The sequence below is a fragment of the Amphibalanus amphitrite genome, unplaced genomic scaffold (genome assembly GCF_019059575.1).
Source record: "Amphibalanus amphitrite isolate SeventyFive unplaced genomic scaffold, NRLGWU_Aamphi_draft 000265F_arrow, whole genome shotgun sequence".
Lineage (NCBI taxonomy): Eukaryota > Metazoa > Arthropoda > Thecostraca > Balanomorpha > Balanidae > Amphibalanus > Amphibalanus amphitrite.
This window is the reverse complement of record NW_024881760.1, coordinates 27864-51500: the sequence shown is the minus strand read 5'-3', so window position 1 is coordinate 51500 and position 23637 is coordinate 27864. Positions and strand designations below refer to the sequence as shown.

Below are 23637 nucleotides of genomic sequence, written 5' to 3'. Positions count from 1 at the left end.
GAGAACGGCTGGACCGATGGCGCTCAAATTTGGTACATGGTTAGGGACCGGTTAGTAGGGTGCCGTGCAAAAGTCAGTTGGGACCCATTTTGCACGTGCGCACGTGCAGGGTGCCGCTTCCAGATCTCGAGAACGGCTGGGCCGATTGTGCTCAAATTTGGCACATCGCTAGAGACCGGTTAGTAGGGTGCCGTGCACAAGTCAGCTGGAGGTACCCCCTCGAAATTTCGCACGTGCAAGGCTCACCCTCTCGCTCGCTCCGTTAGTCGCCCCAAAAGGCGCTATACTGGTGAAGTTGTTACCTACCTTTACTATACGTCATGGAGTTCTCACTTTTGCTAATTAGCAGCTGGTGATGTAAGACCTTCAATAGTGTCTCATCGGCCACGTGAAACAAGCTCACATTATTACTTTTTTAAAGTTGTAAGCCCCATTGACGCTCACTGATAATAAGTATTAGTTTTTCAACCTGCACGTTGCTTCCTGATTAGCAAGAGCCACTTCATCTTCAATATGGGTGCCCACCTGCAGTGGCCCTAGCAGCTGCCCCCGTGGTTTCCGTTTGAAGTCTGTCTGCCGTGCTCCTCGAGCGGCGCCGAGAAACCGGGCGAGACTGGCAGCTGAGGACCGCGTTCCGTTGAAGTCTGTAGGTATTGACCTCCCACTTCCGCGGTCACGACCTCAGCTGGCGGCTCCAGTGCGGAACCGGGCCGCCGCAGAAATGTGGCCTCTGTCCGATTCGCGGAGGGATTGTTCGATATTGCGCTACTTAACTGCCGCAAACTGCGTCCTGAGTTAAGGCGAGAGTTTTGAAATGTAACTGCCACCGAGCTTCCGGAACTGCGTCTCAGCGCCGCCAGTTATCACGCATTTGAGCGAGTGAACTCGGCTGGGCGCCTGCTGAAATCGTCATGTCATCACCGAGAAATGGTGCCAACATCAGTCTCTTCACTGCCACCTCCCCGCGCCAGTCATCCGTCCCCTCCGAAAGCCAGGCGTTATCGATCCGCCGCGTTCCGGAGCTGTGATCAGCTAAACAATATCGCCGGCCCTCCAAACACCGTTGGCGTGGTGTGGTGCCTTGGGCTGTGGATGCGGCGCCACGAGCTGCCATCACACGCTCTCGGCTGATTTAGCGGGGTTGTTTGTGAATCACGGATGCATGCTTTCGGCCATTTAAATGAGTTGCTTTTAATAGGAGGCTGAAACATACATACCATTATTCTTCCAAAGCTGCTGATTGAAAATATGATGGCGCTTGTAGCCTGAGAGGCAACAGGAAACGGCTTTCCGTGTTATACAGCATTTCGCCCTACTCTGTGCCATTTTTTACTATGCTGGACCACCGTTCCGTAGATGAACTGCTTCCTCGTCGTGCGTAATACTCGACACTACGCCAGCACGTTGCAGCATCGTTCCCGTCGCAGCGTAGGATCTCTGTTGAAACTCCCTGGTTGGATGCATCTCTCGGAGCAGATTGGCCTTGGAGTGTCCCCTTGGGACACATACCTGCCCGTAAATGGGAGGGGCTCACTCGGGTATTATCCTTCGCACTGAGTTGCGTCATTGATTTACAAAATATATTATGTTGTAACAAGGTAGTATTCTAGAGTAATGACTGGATAGTATGAAATATAATAGACCATGATGCATGTTCAAAGCACGTGTGTCGTACTCATCCAAACACATAACCCAGCTGTGGCTCATCTGGGTAATGTGTAAAGCAATAGTTGCTCCACATTCGTCGGTGTTCCACCCTGCACGACATATTTGAGCCTGTGTCAGTGCGCTACCACCTACATCTCGCACCTCTTTCCCTCCACCGACCGGTGACCGCCTACCTCCCCCTCCGGCAGACCATTTCGACGCGATGGGCCTGCAGATCTTCAGCAGCTGCTGGAGCAACATCCACGACTTCACGCCCGTGGATGGGGAAAGCAACTGGGAGGTGATGGAGGAGAAGGAGGCGGAGACCGCGGACATCCGACTGCCGGCCGACGAGCCGCTGCGCAGGTCAGTGCGCAGCTCACGGGTCAGCGCAGACAGGTGGTGACGGAGGCGAGGTCATGGGGTCAGGTGGAATGTAGGTATCACATGTTTGTCATGGTAAAATTATGTATGTTATATGGACGTCTTGTGGCTCATCCTAGTTCCTCTGTATTTCTGTGAACATAGAACATTTGTGCACCTCATTTCAAGAATTACTCTTTTGTCTCATCTGTCCGATACTGCCTACACACGTCGAACATTAATTATATCTGGGATAGATGTTTAATGCTTGAATACCTCTCACTGTAGGATGCGAGCCAAATTTGGACCGAAAACAACACTGCCAATCCGCTTAGATTTGATGCGCAGATGCCACCAGATTTGTACTGGTAGAAGCCTATTAACAGCATTCATATTTATTTCCTTTGATAGCCTAAGCTCCCAAGAACTTTGAAAACAATATAGAGCACCCTGTCCGCTACTAGTTCCTGGGGTGAGGTACCTTGTTCGATGCCGTAAAATGTCTGGAACATGCGCCGTAAAGCCTAAAGCGCTCAGTGTTTGTGACATGTTTCGGACGGCCGGTGTTTCCACGCACCGTAAACACAACGGTACGATCAGAGGCTCGCCGCCCCACCTGTAGTCCCGGCAGTTTGTTTTTTAGGATCACGTACACAACTCAAACAGTGTATACGTGCCTTACATACCTACCGTGCTGTCGTAGGCTCCTCGCCAACCCCGCTGTATTCTTAAGTTTGAATTAGTCGCTATGCGTAGGTATAGGCTGTCCACTTCTGCATTTCTATACCAGTGTTTAGTGTTCTGTTTTCTCTGTCGCACTCGCCTATGCGCTGCAGTATTCTGACCCGTGACCCCGTCCGGCAGTGTGGGTTTGTCGCTGGACCGCGAGGCCAGCCTGGTGCCTCTCACAGAGGGACGGGTCAGAACCAGCGGACCGATGGCGCTGGTTCTCTTCTTCCCGGACGGCCAGCAGGACGAGCGGGCCGCCGCCTTCCACCGGACGCTCATCAAACAACAGGTCGGTGGTGAGGCAACTGGTCGGGAGACGATTCGCACTGAGTGGTTAAATGGATCAGACTCAGAGTCGGGATGGAGCATGAGTGAAGAGGGTAGGACTTAGGAGAGACCAGCTATGTACATACCGGTCTGTGGCCGATGGTCTCTAACTGGGATGATCCGCCCTGTAGCTCTGGTTGGTAGATCCTGATCTTGGTTTGACCGTACTACTCGGTTCCGATCTATGCACGATTATACGGATCGTTAATTGTTTCGGTCGATCATTTCTGACGCCCTCCTCGCCCGCGTGTCCACAGCCACACCTGAAAGCCACCTACAGCCGCGAGGTGAAGCTGACCCCGCTCCAGCTGGAGGCCATCGTCAAGACAAACGCTTACTCTGCGCTGGTCGAGAAGGACAACGTCATCGGCATCCAGTACTGTGGCGAGGACGTCATCAAACATTGCCAAAAGGTAGGGACGGTCATCAATTAATGCTGCCAACTGGCACGGGTGGCGGTAAATGCAGTGGGCTGTGAGTGGTGTCAGACATTACCAGGAGATAAGAACTTCCTGGGTATCCATCCAAAAGCAAGCACTGATCAGACCGACGATGCCAGATAATAATTGTGGATCCAGCCTAATAGGAAATAGGGTCGCATATGACAGAAGAATTCGAAAAATGTTTGGTAGCAGTTAGCACATACCGCCAAAGCCCATGTTCTTGATTCAGATGTATTCAAATGAGGTCCACACAAAACGGTGGCTTTTTGCTCAGTCACGTCATACGGTAAAACAAAATTGAAATGGAAAGTATGACACACGCACACAAGCACATATCCATCACCACAATTATACAAACACATCGAAACTGACCATCAGCGACTCGGACACATCTGTGCTACATTCAGCAGCCTATAGCGACATAGTAGCCCGCCTCAACTTAGCCTGAAATGCCGGCATGCCGGGCTCTTTGCGCATGTCATTCATCAGCGACACACCTCGGTAACAAAGGCGGCGTCTCCCAGACTCTGTGCGAATAGCGGGGAGGGTGAACGAATCGGCTCGTCTCGTTTGGTGCTGGTGCCGCTGGCAGGCTCTGGGTCCGATGGTCTGTCTTAAATACAGGGTGTCCCGAAATTGATGCGCGGCTGGTGCCGCATGTTATGTTGTCCCTCCCGAGTGCTGAACAACTGCAATTTTACCGGCTCTGGCACCACTGACATCTTGCTGGTCACACGATCGCGTGAACCAAGCGGCTAACCCGACCGCGGCCGGTAGTGGCCCCCCCCCCCCCCATTCAGGACTGGAGATGCGTCCTTTTCACTTTTCAGTGACAAGGTGCCCTTCGTGGTCTCTAAGCCCCTAACTGCCAGAACGATCGAAATGTGGGCCAACGGCAGCTCTGAGGAGTCCGCTGTCGAGACGGTGAAACGTCTGCTGAAGAATCTCATTTGGAGCATGATGAGCTACAGAGGCGCTCTGAGCTTCACGAGGTGCCTCGGGGACAGACCGTGACTGCTTATTACTATGTCAGCGAGGTGCTGAAGAAGACTGATGCCACAAAGATGCTGAGGGAAAAGGTAAATGGTTCAAAAACCAGAGTCAAACTTTTGTCGGACATGTCCAGGGCCATTTTCCAGCAAGAAAGGGCTCCAGCTTATCACGCCAGGAAGACCCAGGACTGGTGCCGAGCGAGGCTCCCAGGCCTCTGGGAGAAGGGGACATGGTCTGGCAACAGTCTGGACCTGTCCCCGATCCAAATTATCTGGACGATCGTCAGAAAAGAGCTCAGCAAGCTTCCACGGGCTAGCTCAGAGAAGAGGCTGTTTCAGAAGATATAAACGGCATGGCGTTGTTTCAAAGGAGAGACTCTTGACAACCTGAAACGTGACACGGTAGAGTCGCAATAGGCCGTGTATGCAACTGAATGGGGACTATGATAACATATAAGCCGTGAAATAAATTCAAGCACTTTATAAGTTATTGAGGATAAAACAACCCCGCATCAATTTCGGGACACCCTGTACTCGGGCTGACCGGACACAATCACACGCTCGACGGCATATGCTGCGTGGTACGACGCCAGCTGTTTAGCTGTGAACCACCCCAGCTGCCGTATAGCTCCGGACACATGGTCGTACCTCCTTTTACCGGTCACGACCCGTGTGTTCACAATCTTCTGCACACGGTGGAGCTGCGTATCAGTACAGGAGCCGTACACTTACATACAGTAGCGCACAATCGATAGAACAAGTGCTTGAACGATACATTTTAGTGCAGTCCTAGGTATCACATGGCGTGCGTGGTTCAGGGCGATTAGAATTCCGGTGCATTTGCGTGACATGTCATCAATATGCGACTCGAAAGTAAGATGGCGATCGATTGACACTCCGAGGTTCTTGACTACCTTGGCATAAGGCACTACCGTCCCACAGAAACTGAGGGTGACCGGCGGCAGCCCACGAAGCATCGCCTGTGTTCCCATCACGAGCATCTGTGTCTTTTTAGCATTCAGCCTCATCCCATTTTGGCAAAACCAACTATACACATCAGCCAGTGCACCATCCATTTGCGAGACAAGCTGCTGCATCTGACCCTTCTTCCCCGTTACCATCAGTTGCGTATCGTCCGCATATTGGACGACAGTCACGTCATGGTCTGACAGTCTGACACGCACAAGCTCAGATCGTTTGCAAAAAGCATGTAGAGGATACAGCTCAAGGCACCGCCCTGATACACACCAATGACGTTGTCTCTGACGTCAGATAGCACTGCCGAACCATCCGCTCGCTGCACCCGAACCTGCTGAGTGTGATCTGCCAAGTAGCTACTAAACCAGTCTGTATCTATTCCGTAAAGGGCGAGCTTTTCTAACAATTTGTCGTGAGGAACAACATCGAAACATTTTGATAGATCCAATCCAAGAGCACCAAGAGACAAATTTGACCGTTTTCCATGGCGTGAAGTGCTTTATCAGTTATGACGTGAAGCGCCGTTTCGGTAGAGCGTTGTTTTCTATAGCCGTGCTGTGCATCCGAAAGTAAATGGTTGTTCTCGAGGTAATCTGATAGCTGTTTTTGCACAACACGTTCAACCAATTTCATGATGGCAGGCAGAATGGAGATGGGTCGCGTGTCGGATGGCTCGGCAGAGACTTTTCCTTTAGGAATGGGTGTCACAAGCGCATGCTTCCACTCCTTCGGTACAGTTCCGGTAGCAAGGCTGGCATTGACTACGTCAAGCAGGGCATAAGCAACACCCGCGAAGCATTTTTGCAGCAACCATACACTAACTCCATCATTGCCAGTAGAGCTTGATGGCTTCATGGACAGGAGTACGGCATATAGCGTGTCAATGTCAACTGTCCGAACCTTAAATGCACCTGTCGAAACTCGTGGAAGGCGAATGAGCACAAAGACAGTGGGAGTGGGCACGCTCGCAGCAGTGGTCAGGCCTACGGTTACATAGTAGTGGTTCAGAGCATTCGGTGTGATACGAGGAGCCTCCGCAATGCTGCTGTTTGCGCCCTTTTACCGGTCGCAGCACTCGCCACAGTCCTTCGCGATCACGTCGACTGAGTTTTAGTTTTAGTTCGTTAGTTTTAGTTTTATATAGTTTTCTTACTGAAACTATGTAGGCATTCTATTTAACGAAACACGAAACCTTCTAAATGCCAACTGTTTTTCATTTGGAGTTGCTGTAGACCCAGAAACTTCCTAGAACAGGGGACCATCGCTGGTGAGCGGCGTACAATTACACGACTAGCTCGGTTGCCAGTCACTATCTGGTGGATCGCTGCCTTTTCCTGGTACAGTACAATGCTGTTAGGTGATCCGCCCTAGCGAAGTTTGATCTATCGATTTGTTCTGTCTCTGCGCGGAGATTCGTTTATTTGACCTATCTAATAACAAGTTTTAATTCAGTAAAGCCGCTGAGGCTGCTTTGTGACACCTTGTTTTTTCGTTTGCCCACGCGCCTTCGACACGTGATCTTAGATACTATGGTGAATGCCACCTTTGGAGCTGACGGTATCGCCCGACACAATCTCGTATTTTGTTCGTGTGACGGCCTTTCCGAGTTGTAGACTGGCCTGCTACTGGGCGTCGCTGGGCACTACGCTCCGCTGAGGCGCCAATCGCCGGGTCCGCGTATTCCATTAACATCTCCTCAGCGGGGCCGGCAGTTCCGTTCTGCTGCGATCTTGGTACGCGACCCGGTCTCCGCGACCCCGGCGGGTTCCAGGGCGTCCCCTCTGACCGGGCTCTGCCACTCCCCCGCCGCAGCTGGCCCCGTGTCATGGGGTGGCACAGCGAAACAAGCCCAACAATCTGACAGGTCCACGCCGCTCACATTCAGACACTGCACCGCTAGTTTTTTTTTCAGCTTCACGCACATTGTTTATAATTCCTGTTACCCCTGGGACCTATCATTGCTTCAGATAATACTTCAAAGCCTATCTGGGGTGGTCTATAAGCTTTCTATTACTCCCAAGGTGTGAGGGAAGAAAGTAACGCCGTCGTCTTGGTTTCCTCTGGCCATCAGCCAGTGCTCCCGCGGCTGATTTTGTCCCTGTCCGTCAGGTGGCGCTGGAGACGGCGACGGCCACCGGCCTGACAGGCCTGGTCTACATCAGCAGCAGCCAGCAGGCGGCGCTGGCCCAGGTCGAGACCCTGTTCAGCGCCGGCCACGTACAGATGGCCGGCTGACGACCGCCGCCGCCCCCGCCCACCCGGCCGGCCTGAGCCGCCGCCCCCGCCCAGACCCGCCGCGCATGGACTAACCACTCACAAAGCTTTAACGGCGAGCGTCGGTCCGAGCGGCCTGCGATCGTACCTGGCCGTGTGCGGGCGCCGCGCCGAGGCCGCGCGGTGTGTCTCACAAGAAGTGGTGCAATCTATCTAGTCAGACGGGAGGGAAGTGAATGACAAACCGTGCCGTCTGTGTAGTCTGCTGTTAGCACAATCGCCGTCGATGGCCGTCTGTTGGCACAAGTTGCGCTGTGGTATTGGAGAGTGGAGCAGCGCGCCTGTCTCGTGGCGCGTGCCGTGCTGTGTCTGTCTAGTCAGCTTTTGGCGCCGCGGCCCCGCGCGCGCTCGTTATGATCTCTCCCGGCGTCTTCGCCGGCCCTACTGTCGTCTCATTCCTCCGCTCAGTACTGTGTGTGCGCGCGCGCCCGTGTGGTGTACGTCTGCGAGCGCGGCCGGCCGTCGTGCCTGCTTTGTGAACGGTTTATGCACTTTCTTAAAAATATACAGAGGAGCAGTGGACTCGCACTCGGCGTGCGTGTATTTCACTATCACCCGTCGTGGTCGAACATACTATTCCTGTTGTCATCTCATAGCGCCGCACATTACACACCTATAACACATACAACACTTGAACATTGGTGGGCGGCGGCCGTCGGCGCTCGCCTATAGTCGCAGCCAGTACATGGAGGCGCGGATGCGGTTGTAGTCGGGCAGATTTTCCACGGGTCCCACGGCCGCCACCGCCGGACATCGGTCGTAGATGTACTTCATACACGCGTTCTTGATCGAGTCGGCCGTCACCGCCTGTAGGAGAGAGACAGAGGGTTAGACAGGTAACATCCCGACGCTGCCGGTAGTGCCGCACATGGCGATATCAACATAAGAACAGATGCGGAGCCTGCCGCCCACGGCAGTGTAATGAAAACCAAAGGCAGTGACGGGGATGGCCGGGGCCTTTACGGCGAAGGATCAAGCCGTACGGCTCTTACAGTTTCCATTTCATGGCGACGCAACCGCGAGATCCTTGCGGCTTTATTGGGTATCCCGGATTCCCGGCTTCATGTGACATGATAAAAATATCCACCTCTCCATTTGTTTGTGTAACAGGATACCATAAATCGGATCACCTCAGCTCGACGATAAAACTAGGTATGCAAGAACAAACGCATTAAGAAAAAGGTAACTCAAGATAAAGACGCATTTTATACTGTGCGGTATGATCTGGGTGAACGCCAAACTAAAAAAAAAATTAGTGCTAACTGACGTTTTATTTATGGCGAAAAGCTTAGCAATGCTTCTTCCCTATTTCCCAAGATTCCAAACCAAACAGACACTGTCAGGAAACAAAATCTATAACAGTGCGTGTGCGGAAGGACGCAGCAATATGCGGCCACCTCGGTTTTATTGAATTCTACTATAAATGCTAAATAACGCACGCCGGCTGCGCGACGGGCCGGGCCGGCATGCATTATGGAGCCTGTGCGTATCCCGCGCGTTGTGGGGATTTTGTGGTGGGCGCGGAGGTCGAAAACCCGGGCAACTGTCAATATCTGACACACGCCCGAGTGGTGGTGCTGCCGGTGCGTGGGGCGCCCTGGGCGCGTGGCCTCGACAATGAGTGGCCACCGGTTATAACTCAACTGGCTAGCGATCGACAGCAAGGAGGAATGATGAGTGTTGCAGTTTGAGGGTGCTGGTGGCGATTATACCGCGGTTACACGGGCTAAACCAGGTTTTATTCGGGAACGCACTATGAAAAACTGACATCACATGTCTCTTGTAAATTCCGGCAGTACGCGGCGAGTTATGTCTACAATCTACTAGCCGTCCAGCAATTCAACCAACCTCCTGTTTTGTAACACACATCCCGTATTGTCCTTATCCGCCACCCCGGGCCGTCAAACACACACCGGCCGCGGCTCTAACCGCCCGGTGCAGCGCGGGACTGACCTCGATGCGCGCCTCCAGCTCGTTGACAGGGATGCGCCGGTTGTAGCAGAGCATCTGGCGGCCAATGTCCTCGCAGACAGGCGTCGTGCCGTCTAGCTGCAGCAGCATGTTGGTCTTGAGCAGGTTCTTGGCACGCTCCACCTCGAACTCCGTGATGTTGGTGCAGAGCCTCATCCACTCCTGCTGAATGTTGTACAGCATGTCCTGGGGGAAGCGGAACGGTCAGACATATGTACGGCACACTCATCAAGCTACTAACTGTGTAAATCGGCCGAAAATAAAACCGTTTTGATGAAAAACCACGCGGCATGGCAGTGCAATTAATGATCCAGACGGGGAACCGCCAGTGCTTTTACCGCTCTCCCGGCCAGCTGTCAGCAGCAGACTGGACGCACCTGACCGTACCGTTAGATCCGGCTGTCCGTAGACCATTTCACACAACAGAGAACGCCAATTACGAGGTGCGACCGGCCAGCCCGGCGGCCGAATCAGCCAGCCGTTGAACTGATTAACCGGAACGACTCTCGGCAGCAAACTTAATACTGCATTAACAGAGCCCCGGCGCCGCGATCAAGTTCGCGCCCGGCCTCGACTGGTGACTGATCGATCGCAGCCAATCGGGCACGAATCCCGGCACCAGTCCGCCGCCGGGAGCGGTACCTACCTCCTGCTGGAGCGGCTCGCCCACCCAGTAGATGCCCCACAGGCCGGTGTCCTTGTAGCACGTGTTGAACGACTGGAACGAGTGGCAGAGGCCGTCGACGGCGCTGTTCTGCGCCAGAGTCGAGGCCAGGTTGGCGCCACCGCCCTGCGACCGGTCCCACGAGCCGACCAGTGTGGAGGCCACCATCAGCGGGATGTTGTCCGGGTCGGTCCAGCCGCAGCCCTCCACGGCAATCGCCACGTGCGCCAGCGGCATCGAGTCGTCACGCACGCGCACCTGGCGACCGAGAGCGGGTAGTCAACGGGAGACAGTTCGACAAAGACAGTACTTAGTACATAAACGGCGTTACGGCATCTATATGAATCGGGGAAAACACCCAAAATCACACTCTGGCACGCCAAAAAGTAGCATGACACATTCCAAAAGGAATTAATCAACAAACTTTCACTTAGGTGTCGCTGCACAAACTGTCTGCCTATTTATATCTCTTCCCTTCCATCGCCTTACCTCGGAGCCGGTGAAGCGGCAGGGCTCGATGGTGGGGATCTTGCCGTGCTCGTACTGGTAGCTGACGCCCGAGAAGTACTTCTCGGCCAGCTTGACCAGCTCCTGGTGGTCGACGCCGCCGGCGCCGGCCAGCACCATCCGCGGGCCCTTGTAGTGGTCCTTGATGTAGTCGACCAGGTCCTGGCGGCTGATGGACCTGACCAAGAGCAAATGACACAGAAGTTATAAATGATGACACTTAAAGATATAATAAATGATGACACTTAAAGATATAATTACTCTCTAATCGACATTACCATAAATTGAAACATAATGTGAAGGTATTTACGTCAGACACAACACTGCGCATTATCACCCGTGCTTAACCTCAGCAAGTCAACAGCGAACACCACGTACACAAGCACCCATCAGTCATGACACCGCGCCCACGTTATGAATGGGCGAACACCACCTCACAAGAACATCACACTGACTTGATGTTCTTGGTGGGTCCGAGGATGGTGCGTCCGAGCGGGGTGCCCTGGAAGGCGACCGCGTGCAGGTGGTCGAACACCACCTCCTGCAGGTTCATCTCGACCTCCTGCATCTCGCGCAGAATCACTCCGCGCTCACGCTCGATCTCCTGCCGGGCACAGCGAGGGCACGTCAGCAACCTGTCAACGACACCTTATTGAGTCTTGAATATACCTATACAATCATGGGAGTGCTAATGCATTTGTTGTCTTGTGCATGCATCTCAGCCATATGGAATTGTCAGAGTGCTTACTAAATGCTCACATTCCTCGGGTATTCTGCTCGCGACGAGTCGGGGAAGATAGTGAGGCACGGGTGGGACATGCGGCGTCAGGGCGGTGAAAGTGGAATTTCGCAATGTCGATATGATAATATGATGCAGTGACTTTCATATCATCAGTGATACATTTACCGTATTTAACCGTAGTCAGGGTGTTGGATTATATAGATGCTGCATTGGCAGCATCTATATAATCCAACACCCTGACTACGGTTCCTCTCACAGTATCCACGAACTTAACAAACTCTGGGATCGTAGCAAAGCTAGTTATCTAAGCGTGAAACCCAAGTCACACAACTCATATTTCCTGGATCCCGAGGTATACCCCGTGCCATTTCTCATTCCGTCTGAAACGGCAATATGGGTTGCATTTTTTTCCGCACGGCGCATAACATTCGACACGGAATGGTCACACAAGGCATCCCGCCGTCCATACAACGCCAGAGGACTCGCCACTGCCTCAGCTTGCAGTCTCGGCACACTCGACCCCGTACAATCTCTCGCCGGTCCGACGCTGAGTCGGGGCTTTCCAGGGCCACCATTTATGGCGAATTGGGGCCGGCTTTTCGTGGCCGATTGACGTCAGTTAATTAATGATGGAGGGTTAGCGCTTCGGCGAGATGCCCAGACGCGAAAAGCGTTCCGTTCGACCCGCAGTCGGTTTCTCAGAAAACTGCCAGATGGGAAAATTAATCTTTGTAGATAACGGGCAAGCCACTTCTGTTTCGCGAATTCTCGTGAAACGGAACATCGATAATGCACTAGCTAGAATGCGCCAATAGTCACACGAAATGCGCCGGGATGCGTGCGCCGCAATCACCTGACCCCAAAAGACTTCAAAGCCAGCTTACGTCAGGCCTGTCCTGCCTGAATGCCGCAGATTTAATTGATAAGATTACTTTAAAAGCAATCACCGCCACAGTGGGGCCGCTTTGCAAGTAAAACTTTGCCCAGGACGGCATTCGTAGAACGCACGTGTGGCCGACAGTGGGGAGAAGGGGCTGGAGCCTGGAAGGGAGGAGGGGTGGCTCGTTTCCGGCGGCCGGCCCGTGCTCTGACCTGCTCGCCGAACTGAGAGTTTTGGATGATGTCGGAGAGAATGTCCACCGCCTGGCCGATGTCCTCGCGGAAGCACTTGGCGTAGAAGACGGTCTGCTCTCGAGAGGTGTAGGCGTTCAGGTGGGCGCCCATGTTCTCCACCTGCAGTTCCAGGTCGGTCTGCGACCGCTTGGAGGTGCCCTGCGGTGACGACGAGGCACGAGTCAATGGTCAGCCTCGAGACAAATACATGGACAGTGCGCTACAGCTCCATAGCAACACTTCCAACTTCAAGTGGAATCATCAAACCGATTTTTTTAAAAGGTCACAATTACACAAAAATGGAGCCCATTGTGATGCGTTACTGAAGGAAAATGTGGATATTGTTGAGATCTTATTCTTTAATCGTTAGCACAGTTTTCGTTCATCCACACGAAAATGATAAACAGTTTTGGCGAAGGAGGTTAAATGTGCAGTCATGAAGACAAAAACTGTTGGGTAAATGATGATAAATTAAAATCATGTGCCAGGTCAATCATGTGCCTTCACATGCCTCACGTAAAAACCCACGAAACTAGCCTCGTCACCGCTGCCTATCGTACCTTGAAGGCCATATGCTCGAGGAAGTGAGCGACGCCATTGTTGCTCTCGGTCTCGTAGCGGGAGCCGGTGTCGACCCAGAGTCCGACGGTGGCCGTGGGCGCGCCGGTGTCCTCGGAGGCCACGCGCAGGCCGCTGTCGAGCACGGTGACGCGCGTCGGCGGCGTGTTGGCTAGCGTCTGCTCGAAGGCGGCCGAGGCGGCGGTGCTGCGGCACCGGCGCGGCAGCTGCCGGGTGCAGGTGGCGTCACACACTGGTGGGGGGTGGTGCGAGCTACTTATCATCGAGGAATATTAAGCCTACGATTTCTAAGCTCATCCAGTGAGATGTGACATCTACACTGAATCCTGGATGAAACATGAGAAATACCACAATACATTTTGGTGAGCTTTGACTTTGCTTTCAGCCTTAAGCTGAAGACTCATGGCAAATTTATTCTCAACAATGAAGCTGAAGTGCAGTACAAAATGTTATCATCATAGCAAAATCTACCTCTTCAAATATAAAACTTCACTAACTTCAAACTTCAAACTTCAAGAGTTCCATGCACCTATGCTAATCTGCTGATGAGGAATGGGCTTTTGTAGTGTATACCGTATCATTCTAGATCTTTTTCCCACTTATATACTTCCTATCAATTTTGGGCAAAAAAAAAATCATTAGAATGCTTACCAAGTAGATGCTTACCAAGTATTAGTTGTATTAGCAATAGTTGAGTTAGGCACTAAAGGTCCAAAATGGGTGTTCACCAAAGCAGCTGAAAAAGTCAGCTTGAATTGCCAGGAAGGACCAAACATATTCTGTCTCTGTTTATTATACAATGCAAGCCCTGGGAGCATCCTTTCTTTTGTCATAGGTCCTTTTGGGACTAAAATAACTTCATCCTAAATTAGCAGCCCATTGTGTATAGATGATTTTTTTGTGCAAGACAAGTAACTACAAAGTGCATTTCCCAACTTCCTTGAACTAGGAAGATTAATATGTTATTATGGTATAAGCTGGTAGATGCCATGGTAGGTTAGTAGGTAAGGTTATGTCATGTTTGATTGTTTTGTTCTATGAGATAGATACTATTTGATTAAGTTTTATCATTTACTGTGTTTTAGTTTGAATCATTAATTTTCTCTCTGGAAACATATAACATACTCCTTCCCTAGACATTGTTGCTTTAAACTGCAATATTTTGGTAAAACCTCGATATTTTTAGAACTACTAGTGACAAAATACGTACTCATTTAAATTTTTCAACTTATTCCAGCCATTTGAATGCATGAAAATACCAAGATGAATCAAAGAGTTTATTCCACACTCTTACATAATCATTAATCCCCCACCAGAAGCAAATTATTGATACATCCATTTCTTTATTCCGGAAGCCTAGTTTGCCCACTAGGCTTCTCGTTTCTCATTAAATCTGATGATAATCCAATCTTTATGGTTCCCATCATGTTCTGAATCCTGATACCAGTAGGTGAAACTATGGTCATGAGTACCCAAATATAGGAACGTTCCCATTTTTGGGAACGCAGTTCCCAAATATGGGAACGGGCGTTCCCATTTATGAGAACGGAAGGTAATTTTTCGGCCGTTCGCCCACTAAAAGTCATTAGTGCATCACGTCTCAAAAAAGTGCACGCTAATTTAAGTACCTATCTTCAGTTCTAAGTCTCTATAAAATTATCTTTAATCTGACCGTTGAACAAGGAAATTGACCATCGAATGATATTTTTAAAGATTTTTTGAAATGACGGAATGGTGAAAACATGGGTTACACTACATTTAACATGCAATTTTAAGGAAAATGAAGCGTTGTTTACATTTTGAGGTCAAGTATAATAATTTTCGCCTGGTTATGAAGTTTCATACTAGCGACACCAGATGCTGACATATGCAAGCGAACACGCGGACAGTCCCGAGGTAATATTGTTGACATTTGGTGTCGAGGCGGACGACCGCGTAGAACGTGCGTGATTTTACCGAACTACTGTTGTAAACTCAGTTTAAGTGGTCGAAAATTATTCAGCTGTATTTTATCAGCCCGGAAAGACATATTTTATTTGGATGCTAGCTGTTTAGCGTTGTTTTATAAGGAGCGTCATGAGCGTGGTTTTTGTCTTCCGTGTTTCTAAGCATGATAGTTTTGGGGGAATTTCTCTTATATAGGTCGCTCTGTGTGGCTTATTTATAATTTCTATGCTGATTTCGATCATTCCTCGTGCCCATCCTACCAGGCCTTTTGCCACTTACACTCATTAAGAAAGGAAAAAATAATTTTCAATGGGACTAGGTGTTTTGAGGGTGTAACATATTCAGCGTTCCCATTTTTGGATACTTCCTTGTACTCGTCAACTATCGGTGATAAACAGACAGGTGCTTGACATGTCTCCACCCTCGGCACGGACGGTGGATATAGGTATGGAAGACCTTGTTGAACATCGCTGAGCGTCGTGAATTACGTAATCCTGCAGAGGGGGGCGTTCCCGCTGCGAGATCGACGGGAATAAAAGCGCAGAAGACCGGGCGAAACATGCGACGGTCTTGCCGGAAAGGTCATCTGATGATTGTTGCGTTAACAATAATTTGCGGCGTTGGACGTGATGCTTGTTAATGAAAAGAGCCCCTGAAAGGCTTCGGTGAAATCGTTCCCAATTTTGGGTACGCCGTTCCCATAATAAGGAACGCTTGCAGGCTGCAGCGCCAGTGTACGAGAGCGTTCCCAAATTTGGGCTCGCGGCCCGGATGATGGACTGCTTTAGAAATAGGGGAACGATTTGAAACTACAATGGGCCTTACAATATCAAACTCTTTCCCAACAATATTGAGACAAATATCAGGCGGTTCACGATTGTTTTATATTTTTTGGACGTCATTTAACGGTTCTTATTCTTGTTTTAAATAATGCCTACATGGCGTTCCCATATTTGGGTTTATCGTTCCCAAACATGGGAACGAAAATGCGTTCCCGAAAATGGGTACGCTTGACCATAGTTCCGCCTACTGATACCGTCCAGCCCCAAGCAAAGCATATATTTAGAATCTTGTTTTGTTCCTACCAGCATAGAGTATGATCAGCCATCACAAGATCACAGCATCGAAGTAGGCTTTACACAACACACCTAGATTTCCGAATCAGCAACAGACAACATTTAAGTGCAATGGGGCAGTAGCCTACTACCTAATAGTCCTAATCTGTTACAAACAGGTTATATCAAAGAAAAGGACTAAGAAGCTAGGGTGAACAGACCAAATAAGCAAAAACAATCATTAAATCTTCAAAAATCGTGCTAAGTTCCCATTTACGGCGAACATGGCGCAGCACGTTTTGGCAGTTTTTAAGGGATACAGGTGATAAATTAAAATGAAAAACTTCCAAAAAATTGAATTCAACATATAAAAGCTAGAAAAATACCCACCAAAGCATTTTGCCTTGCAAGCTTAGCCGCTACGGCCGACAATTTCGAGAGCCTGAACGCCATCTTCGCCGCCGACTGAGGAGAATCGAAAGAGAAGAGTCCTGAAATTTGGAATGGGAATGACGCATCGATCTGTTTGTGTGATGTTTTAAAATAATTTTATTGAAATGAAAATGAGGTTATTCTTATGAAAATTAAGAAAAGTTGAATTACCAGAAAATATATAGAAAAGCTCCTCTAGAGTTCAGAAAAGAAGCAACCACTAATTTACTGGACGACTGGAATGACTTATTTAGCCCAGATTTTCAACAAGTTCTTGCTTACAAATTACAATCACGAATAAAAAAAAAAATGGATTGATGTGCTACGTTTTTATATTTGCATGCATCGGCTCAGCCTGGCCAGGGAACCACTATCTAACCTGGTTGCCGAACCATGTAGCAACTAGCAACCTGCAACACGCGTTAGCGGCGTTCGACAGAATAAAGTAACTCGGTCTACTTTTAGTCAGGTCAAAGGTCAGGTTACCATAAATCTGCAAAGGTTTAGTTTTGCCTATATCAATACTTGTTGACAAATCGTTGCATAATTGATAATTCTGGAGCGAATAGCCCTCTGGCGCTTATATGTGGGTAGTAAAAGCGCTTTCAATAGCTGAAGTTGAGCTGAAGTTCTTTCTGAGAAGAGATTCTCCAATTTTACCTCAGGTCAAGTGTTTAGCCTTCAATTGAAAAACTATTCAATTTGATAATTTTGATAACACTTTTTAACAGATTTCTTTGAAATGATGCTTCTGCCACGTTAATTTTACTGACACCGTGCTTCTCTCATCAAGACTCGTCGATTGAATTATATAATATATATGTTACAGGCCGTAGAAAACGTCGTCCGTTTGCAAATGGCCTGGCTCGAGTCAGGCCGTTTCAAACGGCCTGGGCGACCCAGTCAGTTTGCAAACGGACCGGGCCGTTTGAGAACGGCCTGAACCTTTTTGACCTGACCTTGACCTGACCTCCACCAGAAAGTGACTTAAACCGTACCTGATGGTCTTATAACCAAGACCATTGAGTTGGAAATGAAAAACTGGCCATTAAACATGCATCGCACAACCTTAGTAAAGTTGGGTTCATGTGGTGACCTTTGGTGACCCCTGGTGACCTGACCTGTGACCTGACCTGGTATGACCAGACCTCTAATAGCATCATATGTACTAGACAACTGACGCCCTATCGCTGATTTTCGACAAAATGCGTTTTACTCGGCTTTCCCAAGAAGCCCCGTGAACGGTGAAACATTTTATCTTTGACCTGACCTGTGACGTCATCGGTGACCCCGAGGTCAATGAAATTTGGTTTCCTTCAACAAATTTGACAGGGCTATCGAACGCCGTTTCAATTTTTCGGATCCGTCCAGTAGTTTCGGAGATACGGGGGGGGGGCAAAAAAATGCCCCTCCCCACCACCGCGCGGAAGGTGGCCGGGAGGCCCACCGCGCGGAAGGTGGCCGGGAGGCCCACCGCCTGCCGGGATAAATGTGTTTTTCTATCGCCCTGAGGTGTCTACCTGAAAAATCGTTGTAGTAATTTACTGATAATTTCATCATTTCATGGCCTATTACATGATCTTAAAGGTAGTGTGCCACCTTCCAATGGTTTCCCATTTTATTTTTCATAGGATAAGAAGCTTCTGTTTTTACCTAATATCGCAAAAAAATCAAAAATGGGCCTAAAATAGTGCTTTTTCGCCTAAAAGTTTATCGGTTTTGTAGTGGGCTGACCTGCAAACAGGCGTCGGCAACAATCGCGAATGCGGCGCACATGTGCCAATAAGCAAAGGTCATTATAGAGTTACGACGTACGGGAATGAGTTATCAGCTGTCTAATCGTAGACAACACAATGTCGAATTTAAACTGTAAGCCTTTATTGGTATTGTTTCTTTAATTTGGCTGTCGAACATTAAATTATGGTTTGAAATATTATTTTATGTAAAATAATTGATATGAAACAGCCGTCTCTAAAGTTATGACCCCATCTCACCACATGAAAGTGGCAGAAATGACAATGATCAGCTGACGCATTTTTCTTGGTCGAAGTCAGAGCGCGCGGCCCGACGCACCACCACCGCACCACAAAGTATGACAATGAGCAGAAGCCGCGCCCAGAGCCAGGGCCCCGGTAACGTGAGGTAGCCGAGTCGGGGCAGCGTGCGCTGACCCAAGCCGGGGCCGCGGCTTTGGGCGCGGTCTACCGCATCCCCGGGCAGCCTCGGGCTATCACATGACACCGGGAGGACGCGCGGCCCCGGCTTGGGTCAGCGCACGCTGCCCCGACTCGGCTACCTCACGTTACCGGGGCCCTGGCTTTGGGCGCGGTCTACCGCACCACCTAACAGGCGTGTTCGAAACCGCAGGAGATGATGATGAACGGGTTTATCGAAACTTGATTGGATGAGCCTATCGGTAATAGCGATTTCAATGTGTGCATTTATTGTTCATAGTGGTGTGAAATGTGGTTGGGGTTAGGGGTACGATCGACAACCCGTCGGGGCGAATTTCGCACTGGGATACTCAAAATTTGAAGAATTTAAGACGTTTCCATCAGTTTTGAAGGTATGGATAAGTTCTAAAAATCTGGTTCTCCTTATCTGGGCCATTAACTCCATACGGTCCAGGAAAGCTGGCACACTACCTTAAAGTGTCTGAGGTTGGGACTTGGGTGCAAGTTTCGGTTCAATATGCAAAAGTTCAGTGCAATTAATTAATCATGGCAGCCGTGACGAGCATGAGAGTTTTTTTTTTAATATTTTTGGTGCCCGACCCGGGCTTTTTGTCGTTAGTAGCACACACTCATACTCGGTTAGTACACTATATACACGGCAGTGGTACGAAGCGTTTTCGGCACCCGCTACGCGGGACAGCCTTGACCGCACGCTTCCTGTCACGCACCCCAGGTGGCACCGCATTGGCGCGCACGCTGGGGCTATCCCGATTTCTCGGGCCCGGCAGGTCAGTGGGCTGCTCCGGGACATGTAGCGAGGCCGTGCCCTCGGGACATGTCACCGGACCGAAGGATCTGTTTAAAGGTAGTGTGCCACCTTTGAAAGATTTCCCATTTTATTTTTCCTAGGATAAGAAGCTTCTGTTTTTACCTAATATCGCAAAAAAATCAAAAATGGGCCTGGAATAGTGCCTTTTTCGCCTAAAAGTTTTTCGGTTTTTAGATATGTATAACAACTGTAGTGGGCTCACCTGCAAACAGGCGTCGGGCAACAATCGCGACTGCGGCGCACTTGTGACAATAAGCAAAGGTCATTATACTGTTACGACCATACGACGTACGGGAATGAGTTATCAGCTGTCTAATCGTAGACAACACAATGTCGAGCCTTAAACTGTAAGCCCGTATTGGTATTGTTTCTTTTATTTGGCTGTCGAACATTATTTATGGTTTGAAATATGATTTTATGTAAAATAATTGATATGAAAAAGCCGTCTTATAAGTTATGACCCCATTTCACCACACGCAAGTGGCAGAAATGACAATGATCAGCTGACGCATTTTTCTTGGCCGAAGTCAGAGCGCGCGGCCCGACGCACCACGCGTATTTGGAAATTCCGACCTCGACGAGCATCAGAAGCCACCTAACAGGCGTGTTCGAAACCGCAGGAGATGATGATGAACGGGTTTATCGAAACTTGATTGGATGAGCATATCGGTAATAGCGATTTCAGTGTGTGCATTTATTGTTCATAGTGGTGTGAAATGTGGTTGGGGTACGACCGACAACCCGTCGGGGCGAATTTCGCACTGGGGTACTCAAAATTTGAAGAATTTAAGACGTTTCCATGAGTTTTGAAGGTATGGATAAGTTCTAAAAATCCGGTTCTCCTTATCTGGGCCATTAACTCCATACGGTCCAGGAAAGCTGGCACACTACCTTTAAAGGCGGATCGATCAGGCCCGTGTACCTGCGGCCGGGGGCGCTGGCTGGCACAGCGGTAATCCCCACGACCGAGCGAACACTCCCCAGTTACTGCCATCTCCTGGGTAGGAGCCGGCCGAGGAAAACGCTGCCAGAGGTCAGCTTTGATCCAAGGACCTCCCACACCAAACGTGAACGCACTTGCCAACAGCGCCACAAGGGTGGTACGAGCATGAGAGTTAAGGTCACTTGATATGTCCTGCTGGTGACCTAGGACCTTGAACGACTTGGTACTGAAATGTTAACAACATGCAAAGAAAAGATGCATCGAAAGATGTGCGGAAAACGTCGTCGCCCCGCGGAGCCGTTATTTTTAAATATATGAGAAAACCCGCAGTGGGAAGGTTCAATCCAAGCATTAGCACCCCCTCCCCCCACCGGCTCAGCTCGGCAAAATTTTGTCATGTCGCTGCGTGGCCCAGGATTCAGGAGTAAAAAAGGAGGATTACTAGCCCCCTCCCATTTTGATGGCTGTTGCAGGTCGGTGGTTACCGCTGCCCTCTTTATCAATGATCATAGATAATACCTACCTCAACCATGTTTTTCAGCTCTGTATCTCACGAGCAAGAAAGGTATGCAGAGGCTAGATTCTAGAGGAAGAGTAGAGTAACGCAGCTCTGCACAGATAGAGACCCGTTTCGGCAGAGACGCTGCGGCGGCAGTGCGGATGCATGCGTCGTACGCGACGTGCGTGCACCTCGGGGAGTGGCGGCGGCCGCCCAAATGATCCCGAACGGTACCATGCGCCGGTGGATACAAACCGGCGACCGTACGCTGGTGGATGGACCACCGACCGCACGGCAGACCGCCGCGCCGGCACTCTGCCGGGCCGCGGGCGGCACCAGTAGCGGCGCGGCGTATTGAGCGTATGACTGGCCCAGCCCCTCTAACTCCGCTCTCCGCCCGCCGCTAGCGGCGCCCATGCTGAGGTCAGCGTTTCAGTGCCACGACGCGCCCCCCAAGGCCGAAATGAGTACCTAGTTGAGTTTTAACTGGTTTCATCCGAACAGGTGAAATATATTACAAGACCGAAGAAAATATGCTTAAGAACACCTGTGATGTTCCTACATTATGAGGCATGTGGCATTATTGTGAGCAATTTCCATTGTCCACGATAAGTGGCGTTCGAAATGGCGTTGAAAATCATGACAAAAGTACATCGGCCAAGTTTTAGGTCATGTCGATTCAAAAGTTGGAGTCACCAGTGTTCACCAAAGGTCAAAAATCGCATATTTTGACAGTTTTCGGCGCATATCTTGGGGACGAATAGAGCTGCAGCGATTGCGTGGTAATTACAAATTTTTGTTTATAATCAAATAACGTTCCATGACTAATGGTACAATTAAGGTAAATAGAACCTTTTGGTCGGATTGGGTTCTTTCGGTCCAATAAGCCCATTTTTGGGGTCACGGAATGACTGCTAAGAATGTATACGGGGGGACATCCAGAACAGGCCACTGACAACTGACTGGTGCTTCACATTCGCTGAGACTTCCCCAGTGGGACAGGCCGCCCAGCCGCTCAAACGGCCGCTCCGGAGAGGCTTGGGATGAAATTGACCTCTGCACTGCACCGGTTGTCTGGGTAGGGCCCGCTCTTTCCCGCCGTCAGCTCCGTCAAGGGAGTGCCGAGCAAGGAGCGGATGGGTAGATTTTGATAAAAATGACGAAATGAATTTAGATGAAATCGACCAGTCTAGAAATATTCATTGTGCAATGCACATCCATTCACGTGTACTTTTAACCAATATGTAGGGAGTATCTATGACCGGAGATACATGAGCACTGAGCAGAGAATTTGCGTATTACAAACAGACCACAGTGCTGAGCGAATAAGAAAATCCGCACCTAATACGCAGTTATTTGCTCAGGTATTCGGAGCCTTTGTAAGCGAATCAAAGAAGCATCAAGAGCAATGTCACTGCCGGTTCTCAGCACTGCGTCATTGAGCGAACGCTGCTGTTCCTTATTGCTGCAGTGAGTGGACGATGAAACTGCATCTGCCCTGTCTTTCAAGTTCATTTCGGCTCCGCGCTGGATATTGCCCAGCGCAGGTAACCATATCTCAACTTGCGCCCCAGGCCAATCAATTTGGCCGATCGTGATCAGTCACCCGCCCGAGCTTCCTCGATCCGCCGCCAGGGGCTCTGGTGTCGGTCGGCGGCGGCGCGCGTATTTACAAATTGCAACCGAGCTCCGCCGTGGGGTAAGGTGGGCAGGGGTTTTCGCACTACGGCTGCGGTTGAACTACCGTCTGTGGTAGAAACTTCAGGGTGATGGCGCGTTTCATACGAAATCTGGCGCAATGTTTGTTTGCTTCTGAAATTGCTGTGAATTCTTGAAGTGGGAGTGTTTCAATAACAATTTGTGGATTATTTGAGTTTCTTTATATAAACATAGAATAATATTATGAAACATTGTGTGGAAACTGCAAATACTAATATGATCAATTACTTAGTTTGGGAATTGATACACATTTTGTAGAGGTTTGTCTAGCAAATGCAGTGGCGGATCCAGGGGGGGGGGGCAAAATGGGCATTTGCCCCCCCCCAAACGGCATGATTTTAACATTACGCCTATGGACGATGCATGGAAAGAATCGATAAATTTTTATGGTTTGCCCCCCCCCAAACCTCTGAGCTGGATCCGCCTCTGAGCAAATGGTGTAACAAACCTCAAGCCCATCATCATCTGAAGCTGTTGTAACAAATCAAAATTGCTTTGATGTTACATAGTACCTTGTTGGAAAGACTGGAGCATGGTTCAAGATGATGTGTAAAAATTCAAGATTTGTGCGAAAGCTTGTGACTGAAGAGTGAAAACAGTTCTATATGATGGCTCAATCAAACGTGGAAATGGATGACAAAAGTAGAGTTTCAACATTCCAGCATGGGAGAATAACTTCAGAAATTCATAGTTCTTGTAATATTGCATTC

The 23637-nt window shown here is 49.7% G+C and overlaps 2 protein-coding genes across 5 annotated transcripts in view; one reads left to right on the top strand and one right to left on the bottom strand.

Moving 5' to 3' along the window:
* LOC122386861 (protein XRP2-like) overlaps positions 1-8273 on the top strand; it is a 29214-nt gene extending 20941 nt beyond the window's left edge. For all 4 annotated transcript variants that reach the window (XM_043376538.1, XM_043376539.1, XM_043376537.1 and 1 more), the window contains exons 5-8: positions 1857-2013; positions 2875-3028; positions 3324-3479; positions 7589-8273. In XM_043376538.1, the coding sequence (XP_043232473.1) occupies positions 1857-2013; positions 2875-3028; positions 3324-3479; positions 7589-7714 (593 nt within the window). In that variant the 3' untranslated portion in view covers positions 7715-8273. The remainder of the gene's footprint in view (positions 1-1856; positions 2014-2874; positions 3029-3323; positions 3480-7588) is intronic.
* Positions 8261-17028, bottom strand: LOC122386860 (mitochondrial-processing peptidase subunit beta-like). Its single transcript, XM_043376534.1, has 8 exons — positions 16722-17028; positions 13311-13535; positions 12730-12909; positions 11351-11499; positions 10878-11073; positions 10371-10646; positions 9707-9910; positions 8261-8560 (listed from the first exon to the last, which is right to left on the bottom strand). The coding sequence occupies exons 1-8, from the start codon at positions 16782-16784 to the stop codon at positions 8420-8422; spliced, it is 1434 nt and encodes a 477-aa protein (XP_043232469.1). The 5' UTR covers positions 16785-17028; the 3' UTR covers positions 8261-8419.
* Between the last annotated feature and the right edge of the window lie 6609 nt (positions 17029-23637).

Bases quoted from the DNA above. Each gene is read 5' to 3' on its own strand.
- LOC122386860 (XM_043376534.1), bottom strand. From the start codon at position 16,784: ATGGCGTTCAGGCTCTCGAAATTGTCGGCCGTAGCGGCTAAGCTTGCA. The intron at 13,536-16,721 runs GTGGGTATTTTT...TGCACCCGGCAG, and splicing joins TTGCAAGGCAAAATGCTTTG to CTGCCGCGCCGGTGCCGCAG. The intron at 8,561-9,706 runs GTCAGTCCCGCG...TCTCTCCTACAG, and splicing joins AGCTGGAGGCGCGCATCGAG to GCGGTGACGGCCGACTCGAT.